Source organism: Sinocyclocheilus rhinocerous, unplaced genomic scaffold (genome assembly GCF_001515625.1).
Source record: "Sinocyclocheilus rhinocerous isolate Xijiao unplaced genomic scaffold, SAMN03320098_v1.1 scaffold1152, whole genome shotgun sequence".
In the NCBI taxonomy this organism is placed as follows: domain Eukaryota; kingdom Metazoa; phylum Chordata; class Actinopteri; order Cypriniformes; family Cyprinidae; genus Sinocyclocheilus; species Sinocyclocheilus rhinocerous.
Genome location: NW_015625590.1, coordinates 1,644,956 through 1,659,255, shown reverse-complemented (window position 1 = coordinate 1,659,255; position 14,300 = coordinate 1,644,956). Strand labels below are relative to the sequence as shown.

Below are 14,300 nucleotides of genomic sequence, written 5' to 3'. Positions count from 1 at the left end.
ATCAGTTGTTTGGACTCTCATTCTGACGGCACCCATTCACTGAAGAGGATCCATTAGTGAGCAAGTGATGCAATGGCAAATTTCTCCAAATCTGTTCAGATGAAGACATCCTGGATGGCCTGAGGGGGAGTAAATGTTCAGCAAATGTTCATTTCTGGGTGAACTATTCCTTTAATTGAAATGTCTCAGACTGTTTGTTCTATCAGTGCCTTGCAAAAGCACTAAAACACTTTTCTGCCAAACTTTTTTTTTATATTTAATTAATTCTGTATTGTCAGATTGATTACTCATATGTAACAACATTCAAAATGATTTTCTGTCAAGCTTGTGATTGTATGTTTCTAAGTAACCATACGTATACATCTGCCCGTGTGACAGGGGTTATGAACTCTCCAGGTGTTGTACACCTCCCCCTGTAAAATCCCTCCTTAAAATGCCTAAAGTCTAAGTGGACTGTATTTTAAGAGCAATCACTGTCAGTGGTTAACAGCTACATATTTAAACCATTTATCTTTCTCCGAAATGTGGGAAATTACCCTCATACCTTCCCTTTCGGTGAGTCTGAGAGACTCACCTATGAGTCTGCATGAAAACAGTCTAGTGTTAGAATGCAGATCATTTTCAACTTACTTTATCTTTCTGCAGTTAACATAGCCAAAAGAGAACTACAGTACAAGAGAACTAAAGTCGGTTCTTAACCAATTTAATTAGCAGACTGCAGACATCCTAATCCAATAACGCTGAAAGAATGCAGTACTTTAAGGGGGGTCAGATTTAATGGGAGCTTTAACATCTCAAACAGCTCACTTCTGAATGCCAGGTACTTTTTGTGATGCCAACTTCACAACAGCACATGCATCAAAGCGTTCAACAAAATTTTTATGGGTGTTGACTACAGTACAGCTGACATAATGCAGGTTGCCACCCATATACTAGAAAACACGTGGACAGCTTTATCTCAATTCTAATGCATTAAAGCACTTGTTAGCCTTAGAACAAAAAGGATAAAAAATAAAAAAAAAATTTACTTTATTTTTTCTTCCATTTTTAATTCCCCTGTTCAAGTCTACTGACAAATGGCACCATTTGGTGGGTGTCTAAAGCATAGTACTTAACAATGCTAATGCCTCTTCCTCCAACAGGAAACAACTAAATTACTCAATTGTGCTTTTCATTCAAGTGAGAAAAGCAGCAATTTAAGTCCAATTGTTAAATAGAACCCAAAACAAAGATGAAAATAAAATGATGAAAAAAATTTAATTTTACATAAACAGCTACGGTGCCATTATTGTTATAATACGCCATTAAATATTAATAATAATAGTTATTATTATTCTTAAATAACATTGTGTAGCCTATTACTTATTATGTACAAAGCAGAAATAAAATAATTAATACTTATTTCTTTTAAAAAGTCTGTGCAAAACCATATTAGTTGATTCACAGTAAAATAAATTTATCTGATAACTACTTTGACCGAATTTTGGGCATCATAGGTGCTGTCTAGGTAGGTAGCTGACTAGGTTTTGAGACGCAGCTAAAATCTCTGCCTTCATGGTCTGATCCACATCTGTATTCAGTTAAAAATACAATCGCAAATAAACTTTGTAACAACTTGACCATTCTCAACAAACGTGTGCGTTTCACACTATACAGTCTATGGTTTCACAGCACCAGAATGTACAAATATGTACGTTAACGTTACTTCCATTGTGTCTTTATTTTTCATTACGCGAACTACTTGAGATGAAGCAATCAGCAGGCATTTTGAGTTTGTCATATAAAAAAGGCAGTACAAACCAATGCCAACAGCAAGTCACGTTTGTCAGATACAGTTTGTCTTTTTGGTAAAACTTACCATGTGCCGCGACACGTCTGTCGGAGAGCTTTTAAGTTACTCTTCCAGGCCAGCATCGGAAAAGACTCCAGTTTTAGGGATTGTCATATCCTGTGCTTTTTGTCGTTGGGCGAATGAGCACGTCTGCGGTATTGTCTTGGTTGGGACTTTGTCGATCTATCGGTTACAGACTCGCCGCAGAAGATGAAGCGATAAAACGCCACCGCAAGCACAGTCTCGTCTAGAGTTTCACTGATGATAATCCGCGCCCAACAACGTCTAGACGCGGCGAGTAACAGCGCCCCCTAGCGGCGAGTATATAACACTACAGACCATTTAAATGTAAACTGGGAGTCGAATCTTTTCTGACGTTTATAAATGTTTTTATTTTTAAATTAAACGAATAAATAATAGCTTTTATACTGTCTCTGTACTGAAGCCAAAACAAATGATTATAACGTTTTCTAAAAAAACATTTACTTTATAATAAAGGAAAGGCATGCAGGCAAGTCTAAAGTGAGAAATAACTGTGTAACCATAACATTCTTGATTTGACTGTTTGAACAGCTCTGTAGAGGCTTTACAGATGCACATTCATAAAGAAGATGGTCTTTTTTTCATTTATGCACCATGTTCTTGTAGCATTTATTTCTTAATTTACAACAGTTTGAATGATACAAATAATAATAATAAAAGAAAGCTGACGTGTGTCAGTGGATTCAAATCTATTTATATAGTGTTTTTCACATTAAATATTGTTCTAAAGCAGTGTTTCAGAGAATAGTGCCCTTCAAACCCTAATGAGCAAGTTAAAGCTTTTTTCACTGTTAAAAATGAAGGCTGCATACAACAGAATAAAACTAGTCATGATTAGTCTTGTACTTTCCCATCAGTCTTTCGAAAGTGGAATTTAACAGTAATAATATCAAATTTAATAAATGTTTAAAACAAAACAAAAAAACCTTGAGCTAACATGTTAAACGCTGTCAAATTTTCTCATATTTTCTATATGGACTCCCTTATGGGCCACTGCAATATACCACTAAGATCATATTTTGTGTTTTCAAAATGTGAGTTGTCAAATAAATCACAACTCATTTATTGTTGTGAACATGGTGGTCAAGTCAGCCGAGGTGGAATGTAGAGGGCCCTTAACCAAGTCAGGAGTACGACAGCCCCCTATAAGAGCCTATATGGATGACCTTACTATTACAACGACATCGGTCCCAGGGAGCAGGTGGATCTTACAAGGACTTGAGAGACTCATCACCTGGGCAAGGATGAGTTTTAAGCCCTCCAAGTCAAGGTCCATGGTGCTGAAGAAGGGGAAAGTGGTTGACAAGTTCCGTTTTTCGATCTCAGGAACTGTCATCCCAACCATTTGGGCATTACAGGGGTGGCCAAGAAGAGGGCCATTCAAGCCGCGAGCGAAGCTGCAGAGAAGGCCACAAGGTGGCTTTGGTTTAAGAGGGCTGATCCGTGGGCTGCTACTGGGACGCAAGTCGGGGCTTGATCAACCCCGGCTGGGTCGCCTGGGCGAGGGTGTATGATGTTGCGAGACCCGAAACACCCAATGACCCCAGGGTACATCACTGAGGATGCGTCCCAGTGCATTCATGAGATGTTTCTTGTATATTATTAATATATTCATGTTAACATATAAACTTCTACACTTTAATGTTGAAGGTTACCATCATACAACCGCTTAAATTACATCTGTAATGGTAAGTGTTTACTAAATTTAAGGAATAGAAAAGCCCCAAAGATGCATGCAATATTATTTGTATTTATATTATCACTATTTTGTGGTTTTCAGGTGGATTTAGGTCACAAAGAAAACCTTTGATTGTGAAATCTGAGTTCTTAAAGTTTATTTTGTTTTTCTGCTCTCTGCAGATTTGTATAACTCGTAGAAGTGAAACTAAAGAATAAAGAGAAGGAGAGTATAGGAAGAAAAAGAGGACAGTGACGATTATGCAGGAACTGCATAGTTTATAATATGTTCTAAAATATAAACTTAAAACAACCTCTGATCTTTTCGTTATGAACGAGGTTGCACGTTTAAAAGAGTGCAGATTTTTTTCATCCACTAGATGGCAGTACAATAAAACAAAAACAATTGTCTTCAAGGAGCCCACATTTCAATGAAGAGAGTAAAACTTTTTAGTTATATTCACAAATATTATTAATTGTAACACAAATATTAGAAAGTATATGAAGTGCATCTTCAGCAATGGTTAACTAACCAATCAGCCATAATAAAATTACAGATATGTCAATTCAAACCCTGTACATGTTTCAAAGACCAAGACATTTTGGTTTTGTTTCCTTTAGAGACAGTTATTTAGTGCTACAGAGTGCTTGAAATATTACCTGTAAGAGCTTTGGGTGCTGTTTGCTGAGTTTGCATCCCCTGTTTCTGGTTGTAGGGCAGAGGTGTCAAGGTGTAACATTTAAGAAGCTCAGAGGCTTATTGGATATGGGTCAGCACATCTCTCTCGCCCTCCTCCCTCTCTCTCACTCTCACTGCACATATCACCAGAAAATCTCAACAGTAACCTGAAGGCAAACGCTGCATTAAGCAAAAGCTGCATTAAGCTCCTCAAGCACATCAGAAATCCCAAAAGGCACGTGATCCATCAAAAAGTCAAGACTTTTAAAGTTTTAATAGCCAGCAAACGAGAAACAATGAAAATGTGAATCAAACAGTAAAACTGCTTGAGCACAAGATTGTTTTGTTCCGTAAATGTTTCTTATTACCTGGGCTCGTATTTCTCTGTAAACATTGTGCTAATAGTCCAAATGAGCTCAGAGAGACCTCAGGTGAATTCTCAAAACACAAGGTTTAACTGACGCAGGCAAATGTGAGAGAACTCTAGGGATCGTCCAAGGGAACGCCCTTCGTTAACTTTAATTATACCCAATACACCATGTGCAAATTCAATTGAAGTGGGCCTATCACAGCTACACCAAACAAATGCTTAATTACACTGCGTAAACGCTCATGCAGCTCAGGGTCTCCATGGCGAGGTGGAAATAGGCTGCTGAGACCTTGCTCGACCATAAATAACCTAAAGATGAGAGCTCAAAAACATAAAGCATAAAAATAATAATAAAATGTTGTTTTCTATACTAATAAATGTTGTTCTGTAATTTCTGATCCAAAAGTCCTTTTGATATTTTTGTGGCGCTTTAAATGACTGGAGATTGTAATTCTTGAAATACGAAATGTTGGCATAAGTAGTTTGGCTTGTATGTACTGTGCATATATATGATATTTTATTGTTATTTTATACAAATAAATGATTTAACCCTATTCAAATGTGTTCATAGTCATTTGTTGTCATTTGTACATAATATTATATAATATATAATATTATATTGTTATATATTATATATTATAATATATACACACACACACACATACACACACCTATATATATATATATATATATATATATGCATATAATAATATTTTAATATTATTTTAATGAAACAAAATCTTGGTATTTAAAAAAAAAAAAACATATTTTAATGTTTTTGCTTAAACATTTTCCACAATCCAAACCAACAGCACTGAAATCATTGCATTTAATTATTCTTCTTGGCCCATCAAAATATCTTCCTAATGTGTAATTTACGCTTGTGATGACTGTACACTATAATGCAACAATTTTATGTTTCCTTCGTTTGCCTAAAAAGTAACTAATTGCGTTCATGGCTAGCTCAGTCAGTAAAGGTGGATCTGAAGCGTTAACGTATGTCTGCAATCCTCTTATTTTGTCCCTGACCAAGTATGGATTAGATTCATCCGCGGGTCACTTTCAAAGGACTTTCATTGAATAGAGAAACATCTAGGCCTCTTGATAATTTCGAGTGGATTCATTTAAAACGCAACAATTATTTTTAAGCTCGTCAAGGATTTCAGGAACTGCGATGTAACAAAAATAAGGTAAAAACTGAACCCATATCGACAACACTATCGAGTAGTTGTACAGCAATATTCATAAGGGTGAAGCTGGAAAATGTTACTGAACGTTAGGTGTGAATTGTGAAAGGTGCAAAAGTGCACCTGGATTGATGACTGTAGGTTTAAGTAGCTCTCCAGGGTGCTGAAGTTGAATCTCAACGCCACTGACGAGCCTCATCAAACTCTTGTTTGTGAGCGGAGATCTACTCAACATTTGTTTATGCCCACTGCGCGACTGATGCTGGAGAACTCTATGAAGGATATAAATCGACCTTATAAAAGAAAACACTGGAGGAAAGAGGTAAAACTTTGTGAAAATGTTTTCCTGCACCAAGAGGCCCATATAAATAATGGTAAGTTCATTTTCTAAATTGCATTTTATGTAGCAATGTGTTTCAATTTGTTCACTAGCATAAATATAAGTGCAGATAAATTTGTAGTTTATTTATTTATTTGTATTTGTCGTGCATCAAAAATTTGGTAATGAAACAATTTTCACTCAGAAATTGCTAGTAAATATCACAAATAATTACAACAAAAGGCAAATAACACATTAAACATGAAATTTGGAAAGACTGAAATATTATTTATTTGTAAAACGTACTCCAATAATCAATGTTTTATTTACAAAATATTTACCTAAAATATTTTTTTTACGGTGTAGATTAGCAAAGCACAAATAAATATTTTTCCCATGTCACAATAATTTCATGTAATTTCTACAACCATGTTCTAATCATTCAGAGTTCAATTATTAGATTTGATCAGATTTAACTCACATAACTTACATTTAAAATGAACTGCAGACTGTCGATTTTTACTTAAAAATGTAACTTTAAGTTTTCAATTTTGGTGTGTTGAAATGAATTGTACAGAAAATATACAACCTAGCTGTATGTAACGGATAAGCCTATTGAATATTTGGCCTTGAAAACTGATAAAAGTGTGCCATGACTTCAATTCATGTCTAACCTGCTGTTTTCTAGGTGTCTCTTTGTAATATCCATCTCTCATAACGTCTTCTGACGGAGGACAATGCAACATATTCACCTCCCATTCGGAGATGCTTTATGGGAGTTATCCAGTTACCCCTGCTGCCCCGTTCTCAGGAGCAGACACAGCCTCTCTACGCTCCCATTTTACAGCATTACACTATGGATTATTCTTGGTGTGTTGACGTTTCCATGCTGTGTCCAATGCCTGATTTTCAAAGTAGGTGTCTTGGGGCCTTGGAACTGTGACCCTTATTACGCAAAATCACTTCCTGCCATTGCGTCCAAACTGGCTGTTGGCCGCATAAACGAGGATTTTAGTTTAGATCTGGGCTGCACAATGGACTTTGTCATCCTTCAGGAGGCTTGTGAGACATCCAAAGCCTTGACCTCGTTTGTACAATATGAGAACATGGTTGATGCATTTGTAGGCCCTACAAATCCAGGATACTGCAATGCTGCGGTGCTCATGGGCAAGAATTGGGACAAGTCTATATTTTCATGGGCGTGTATTAACTATGAGTTAGACCGGGTCCAGGGCTACCCAACATTTGTTCGAACTTTACCATCCCCGACACGGGTGCTTTTTAGTGTACTTAAGTTTTTCAGCTTGGCTAACATAGCCATCGTGTCTTCTAATGAGGATATATGGATCGACACGGTTAAAATGTTCTGCTACATTTCAGGTCTCTCCGCTCTTTGGTACAATCTACAACAGTTTGTACCTCCTTGCCAAGTCCATGCACAATGCCAGAAGAGCTGGTAAGTGGTTCTCCGGGTCTAACCTGGCTTCCTTCACAAGGAACATTACATTTTCCGGGTTCAACCAGAATATCCGCACGGATGGCCAAGGGAACGGGCAAACCGACTATGTGATCTTAGACACTGATGGCTGGGGATCTGAACTGTATCGCTGCTTTTATGTGAACCTGACGTTAGATAAGGTGCTGTTTGCCGGCACGTACATTAATTTCCCTGCAGGTTCACCTCCACCTTCAGACTCCAGCTGCTGGTTTGACCCCAATGCCATCTGCACAGGAGGTACAACAAACCCACACAAACTCATACTCATTTTACACAGTGTTGATCAATGAGAAATAGATATTTGACTTTTAATGGTGTCAATTTTTCAGCTTAAAAGCCACCAGCATTACTATTATTATTATTATTATTAAAAATTAATAACATTCAAATTCAAATAATTTTAAGAAATGTTATTTGTTATTTTATGATCAATATTAAATATTATTATTATTCTTTTAAGAAATATTTTAAAGAAAATATCGGTTATTTTATTTTATTTTTTTACAAATAATAAATAACATTTTTAACAGAAATAATCAATTAAAATTAATAATTACAATTAAATTATAGTTCCCTTTCAGTCGGTCACTCTCGACGTCACGTCGGATGACCGACGAATTGGGATCTCGCTTAGAGAGACCAATCTACTTCGAGTGTAAACTAAACGAGCCAATGCACATTGGCATGCGATTATTGCATCCAGCTGCCACTGATCACAGCGTGAGTATAAGTAGGCAGCAGATGCAGCGCATATTCAGCTTTTCACTTCAGAGCCGAGCGGTTCTATCGTTCTGCTCCTGACCTTCTACGTAGAGAAAGAAAAACTACAGTCAAGCACGCTCTTCGAAGTGGGCTCTCGTGCTGGTGGTACGGCACTTCAGCGGCGGTGGTTTTCCCGTGTCGAGTGGGTTGCACACAACAGGCTGCACTACCCCTGTGTGTGTTGCAGACGGCCATCTCCCCTGTGCGCTTCAGCACACTAAAAGAGCAGTGGTTCCGTTGGTCCCGCTTGCACGGTATCTGGGTGCCTGGCTAGAGCTACCCAGCCCATCTCGCTGGTTTCTGCGGTCCATAAGCCTCGGCTATGCGATTCAGTTTGCCCGGCGTACCCCCAAGTTCAATGGCATCCGCTTTACAACAGTGAAGGCGGCCGAGAAGTAGATTGGTCTCTCTAAGCGAGATCCCAATTCGTCGGTCATCCGACGTGACGTCTCCGTTCCCTCCTTCAGGGAACGAGGGTTACCATACGTAACCGAGACGTTACATTAGCATCTCTCTCTCTCTCTCTATATATATATAAGCACTGTAAAAATAAAATTAATATCTTTATGCTCAGTATTGTGTTGTAAATAATCAATATTAAACATTGTTATGTTTATTATTATTCAAAGCCAAATAGTTTAAAGAAATAATTAAAATGACATTCAATAATTTAAATTAAACAGTAATATTTTATTTTTAATCATGCTAACAATTATGACATTGCTGTTTTCATATGATCATTGTCAATGTCACATCATAACGGCATCATTTTATTATTATTATTATTATTATAAAAGTCAAATAATTTGCATAAAATAATTAAAATTTTAGTATGACTTTAGTATTTTTATATGATCACTGTTAACTGATCATGTTATGTATAATTAGTAACTTATATGCTATGCATTTGTTGACTAATTTATTCTTTTGTGTTTTAGGTGTGGAAATTATATATGTTATCATAGCGTTTGTGATTGTCCTCATTATGGTTCTTGGTTCTATTGGTCTAAGTCTATTCATAAGGTAATATTGCTGTGGTTTTGATAAGATCCTATGATTTTTTCATTTTATGAATATATAGAAGATACAAGAAGTTGTGCGTGAACTTGTCTGATCTTTGTAGGAGGCGAATCCAACAAATCCAGCTGATCAAAGGGCCCAACAGAATCCTGCTTACGCTTGAGGACCTGACCTTCATCAACCCTCAGCTGAGCAAGAGGGTATGCGTCACCCGACCAGCTGTTTTATTTAAACATTAAGCCCTTTTTTGAAAATGTTATATTTTCTATGTATCTCTTTTCTCACAGAAAATCACCCTTGAGGATCTTTGCGACTCAAAAAGTTACATTGAGGAGAAGAGCACAGGTGAACGTTCCCGCTCTGTGAATAGCATGGCAACAGCAACACATGAAACTTCAAACGTGGCTGTCTATGAGGTGATTTTATGAGTCATTTCATTTTATTTATTGAACACACCATGTCATTTCAACTTGACACAATTTAAATCATTTTAATCTTTGCAGGGCGACTGGGTGTGGCTAAAAAAGTTTAAGGAGGGAGACTTCAAAGAGGTTAAACAGAGCACCACTAAGATCTTCACCAAGGTATGGCTCAAAACACTCATTTAAAACTAACAGTTTGGTATGATCTTGTTCTTTGAGTGACACTTCCTATCATCTTTATAATTCCCAGATGAAGGACCTACGGAATGAAAATGTCAATCCATTTTTGGGGTTCTTCACCGATTGTGAGATGTTTGCCATTGTGACTGAACACTGTTCACGGGGGAGTCTACATGACCTCCTCCGTAATGAAGATGTCAAACTGGACTGGATGTTTAAATCCTCCTTAGTGCTGGATCTCATCAAGGTACTTTTGAACATTTTGATGAATATTAATGTAAAAATGCAAACTTCTAATGATCTCCAGATTATTTTCAAATGCATTTATAATGTCCTTATATATATCTTTGTCGACGTTAAAATCTGATGGTTTCTGGTACCATCCAATAGGGCATGAAATATCTTCACCACAGGGAATTTCCTCATGGGCACCTGAAGTCTCGTAATTGTGTAGTAGATGGACGTTTTGTCTTAAAGATCACTGATTATGGTTACAATGAGATTCTTGAGACCCAGAAAGCTCCAAAGGAGACCCCACCTCTAGAGGGTATGGGTGTTTATTTTTAAAAAATCTGGTTTATTTATAATGCAAATCTCACTTTTATTCCATCTAATTCTCTGATATTAAACAAAAACATGATAAGGCAATTCTTTGTCACTCAGATCTATTCTGGACAGCTCCTGAATTTCTCAGAGACCCAGAAAGTCCACGGAAAGGAACTTATAAAGGAGATGTGTACAGTTTTGCAATTATACTTCAAGAAGTAGTGGTCAGAGGAGCGCCGTACTGCATGCTCGGCTTGTCTCCTGAAGGTTAGTTATAAAGACAGTCTACAAGATCTACTGCTCTTAGTTTGATGAACCAGCTTTATAGTAAACAGGCTGTTACAACAGTAACTGGACAGGTATTATCAGTGAAATTTGGCATCTCTTTATAAGTAAAGACATGATTATTGTATCAACAGAGATAATAAGGAAGGTGAAGAAACCTCCGCCTATGTGCAGGCCCACTGTAGCTCCAGATCAAGCTCCACTGGAATGCATCCAGTTAATGAAGCAGTGCTGGAGTGAACAACCTGATAGAAGGCCTCCTTTTGATCAGATCTTTGATCAGGTGAGTTTTGAGTAGTCGTTTTTGGAGTTTATTGAGTGCATTGGCTAACAGAGTAACACACTTAGGATCTGAGGAACTTTGTAGTTTTTAGAATGGTTGCTTACTTTGTGTAATGATTTTACAGTATATTGTGCCAGCCATTTTATTTTATCATAATTGTTTTATTTTGTGTTATTTGATGTATTTTTATTATTATTATTTATATTTGAAGTTTTTTTTAAAGAAATTAATACTATTATTCAGCAAGGATGCATGAAATTGATCAAAAGTGACGATAAAAACATGTATAACGTTACAAAAAATTTCAAATAAATTGTGTTTGAACTTAAGTTGTGTTTGAAAAAAAGTATCATGGTTTCCACAAAAATATTGGTAATAATTAGAAATGTTTCAAATCAGCATATTAAAATGATTTCGGAAGGATCATGTGACACTGAAGACTGGAGTAATGACTGCTGAAAATTCAGCTTTGCCATCACATGAATAACTTACATTATATTAATATATAATACATTAAAATATATAAAAATATTTATTTGACATTTATTTTATTTGATAAAATATTTATTTTAAAGTTATTTTAAGTTTATTAATAGATATTTTAAATTGTAAACATTGTTCAATATTACTGATTTACTGTAATCTTTAATCAAATAAATACAAATTTTAATCAAATAAATACAACCTTGGTAGGCATAAGAGACTATAAAAAATAAAAAGAACATTAAAAAAAAAACCTTGCCAACCCCAAACATTTGAACATTTGATATAGTGTATTTATATATTTTAATTCTAATATGACAACATACATCTCACTGGATAGCTTTGCATCCAAATTTCATGTTAAAGACATTTTAATAAAAGTTTCTTGGCAAAGGTCTAAAAGACAACTATATTAAAACTAATGATTTTTTTTATATTCAGTGATAACGGCTTCTTATTTTCTGTTCTCAGTTCAAGCTCATTAACAAGGGCAAAAAGACCAATATTATTGACTCCATGTTGCGTATGCTGGAGCAGTACTCCTCTAACCTGGAGGACCTTATCAGGGAAAGAACGGAGGAGCTGGAGGTAGAGAAACAGAGGACGGAGAAGCTTCTGGCTGAGATGCTTCCTCCGTGAGTATATGTTTTCATACACCAACACACTTCTCACATACTTCATTTTATTTTCTCCAGTAAGACGTTCCTGGATCAACATCTATGTCAAATTAAGCTTCATGTCAATTTTCACTCACAGTTCTGTGGCAGAAGCTCTGAAAACCGGTGCCTCCGTGGAGCCAGAGTACTTTGATCAAGTCACCATCTACTTCAGTGACATTGTAGGCTTCACCACCATCTCATCCCTTAGTGATCCAATTGAGGTTGTGGACCTGCTCAATGACCTTTACTCCCTATTTGATGCCGTGCTGGGCAGCCATGATGTCTACAAGGTAAGCTTGGATGTCTGAGTCAACATGCCGCACAGCACTGGATTTCCATGAAAAGCCAATTAACTCTTCTTTATCACAGGTTGAAACCATTGGAGATGCCTACATGGTGGCCTCCGGGCTGCCGAAGAGGAACGGCAACAAGCACGCAGCCGAAATCGCCAACATGTCCCTGAACATTCTCAGTTCCGTGGGCACCTTCAAGATGCGGCACATGCCAGACGTTCCGGTCAGGATACGGATCGGCATTCACTCAGGTGAGCACTCAATCTCCAGCTGTTTTCATCCGCTTAGTGGTACTGTTATGGAAAACCTCTTGTGATGCTCATGTAATCTTTTGAAATTAAATTTCATTGTCCAAATTTCTACTACTCGTCCCTCGTCCCATCATGTTTCTTCTCTATCCAGGGTCGTGTGTTGCTGGAGTTGTGGGTCTAACTATGCCTAGATACTGCCTTTTTGGAGACACAGTCAACACCGCCTCTCGTATGGAATCTACAGGGTTGCGTATGGTCCATTCAAATATTTTTCTTTACAGATGTGATATACTAACTCATGATGTACTGTAATGAGAAGATGCATCAATAAACATTATTTCCTTCAGCTTACAGAATTCATGTGAACATTAGTACAGTGAATATTCTCCGCTCATTGAACGATGGCTACCAAATAGAAGTTAGAGGAAAGACTGAGCTAAAGGTACTAACACAAATGCTTGATTGTAAGAATCATAACACACTAGAGAACTGTTTTCAAAATTGATAATAATAAGAAATGTTTCTTGAGCTTGATAGCATATTAGAATGATTTCTGAAGGATCATGTGACACTAAAGACTTGAGCTGAAAACTCAATATATATTTATATAGAAAACAGTTATTTTAATTGTAACAATATTTCACAGTAGTACTGTTTTTATTGTATTTTTGATTAAATAAATGCAGCCTTGGAGAGCATAAGAGACTATTTTCAAGAACATTAAAAAAAGCTTACCAACCCCAAACTTTTGAACAGTAGTTTATGCACTGACTTACCTTTTATTTTTATTGTTGTTACTGTTTTTATTTTTAATTTTGTATTTTTTAAATGTGTTTTTTAGGGGAAAGGCATTGAGGAAACATACTGGCTTGTTGGGAAATCTAATTTTACTAAGCCTTTGCCAAAACCACCAGAGATCAAACCAGGGTAAGATTTTTATAATTATAATTTTTTTTTTTTTAAATAAACTTAGCATGTTATACAAATAAGTGTGGCCTTTTCATTATATTCCACATTATTTTACTGGCTATAAATTGTATTTTACTGCACCACTTTCCAAATAAATTGCACTTTTAGATTGATTTTGTGGTTTAGATTAATTCTCTTTGTACGTATGAATGGGATACTATTGGATAATTGGATTTATGCATCAGGGAAGACAATCATGGTTTGAGACCTGAGGACATTGAGGCTTACAGGAGAAGGAAAGCTGAGAAAAAGGCATGAACCCATAGCCATTTGCAAGGAGGTAGTACCTTGCATGCTGTGCTGTATTTGTCATGTGGTTAGGGTGATTTCTGGTGGGTTTGTGCCGTGATGCTGTTCATTGTGGTGTTGGTCTTCTTGCTTATCCACTTATTTGTGCATGTTGTGTATTTCTGCAGTTTTTATGAAATGCATCTCTTGCCAAAGTCCAAAAATGATCTAAAATTCTGTCTGTCATCATCACTGATAGCTTTCTAAATCACTTCTCATCTTTTAGAGATAACTGGCAAGACATGGTGACGGAGGA

General features: G+C 36.5%; 2 protein-coding genes and 1 pseudogene across 2 annotated transcripts; 2 read left to right on the top strand and 1 right to left on the bottom strand.

The window, feature by feature from the left end:
• LOC107756585 (tsukushin-like) overlaps positions 1 to 2,136 on the bottom strand; it is a 7,617-nt pseudogene extending 5,481 nt beyond the window's left edge.
• A 3,501-nt stretch (positions 2,137 to 5,637) lies between these two features.
• Positions 5,638 to 7,478, top strand: LOC107757308 (retinal guanylyl cyclase 2-like; the record flags this gene model as incomplete). The annotated part of the gene is made up of 2 exons (XM_016574752.1): positions 5,638 to 6,160; positions 6,794 to 7,478. A coding segment is annotated over exon 2 (636 nt), but the record flags the coding sequence as incomplete, so codon positions are not given.
• On the top strand, positions 7,469 to 13,710 carry LOC107756577 (retinal guanylyl cyclase 2-like). Its single transcript, XM_016573749.1, has 15 exons — positions 7,469 to 7,840; positions 9,304 to 9,388; positions 9,489 to 9,585; positions 9,673 to 9,801; positions 9,889 to 9,969; positions 10,058 to 10,234; positions 10,378 to 10,534; positions 10,651 to 10,800; positions 10,953 to 11,101; positions 12,056 to 12,219; positions 12,341 to 12,533; positions 12,613 to 12,787; positions 12,939 to 13,032; positions 13,135 to 13,229; positions 13,629 to 13,710. Exons 1-14 carry the CDS (start codon positions 7,540 to 7,542, stop codon positions 13,157 to 13,159), a joined length of 1,977 nt encoding a protein of 658 aa, XP_016429235.1. The 5' UTR covers positions 7,469 to 7,539; the 3' UTR covers positions 13,160 to 13,229; positions 13,629 to 13,710.
• The last annotated feature ends 590 nt before the right edge of the window (positions 13,711 to 14,300 follow it).

Coding starts and splice junctions, on each gene's coding strand:
- LOC107756577 (XM_016573749.1), top strand. CDS start 7,540: ATGCACAATGCCAGAAGAGCTGGTAAGTGGTTCTCCGGGTCTAACCTG. Junction 7,841..9,303: donor CAATGCCATCTGCACAGGAG/GTACAACAAACC, acceptor TTTGTGTTTTAG/GTGTGGAAATTATATATGTT. Junction 11,102..12,055: donor TTGATCAGATCTTTGATCAG/GTGAGTTTTGAG, acceptor TTCTGTTCTCAG/TTCAAGCTCATTAACAAGGG.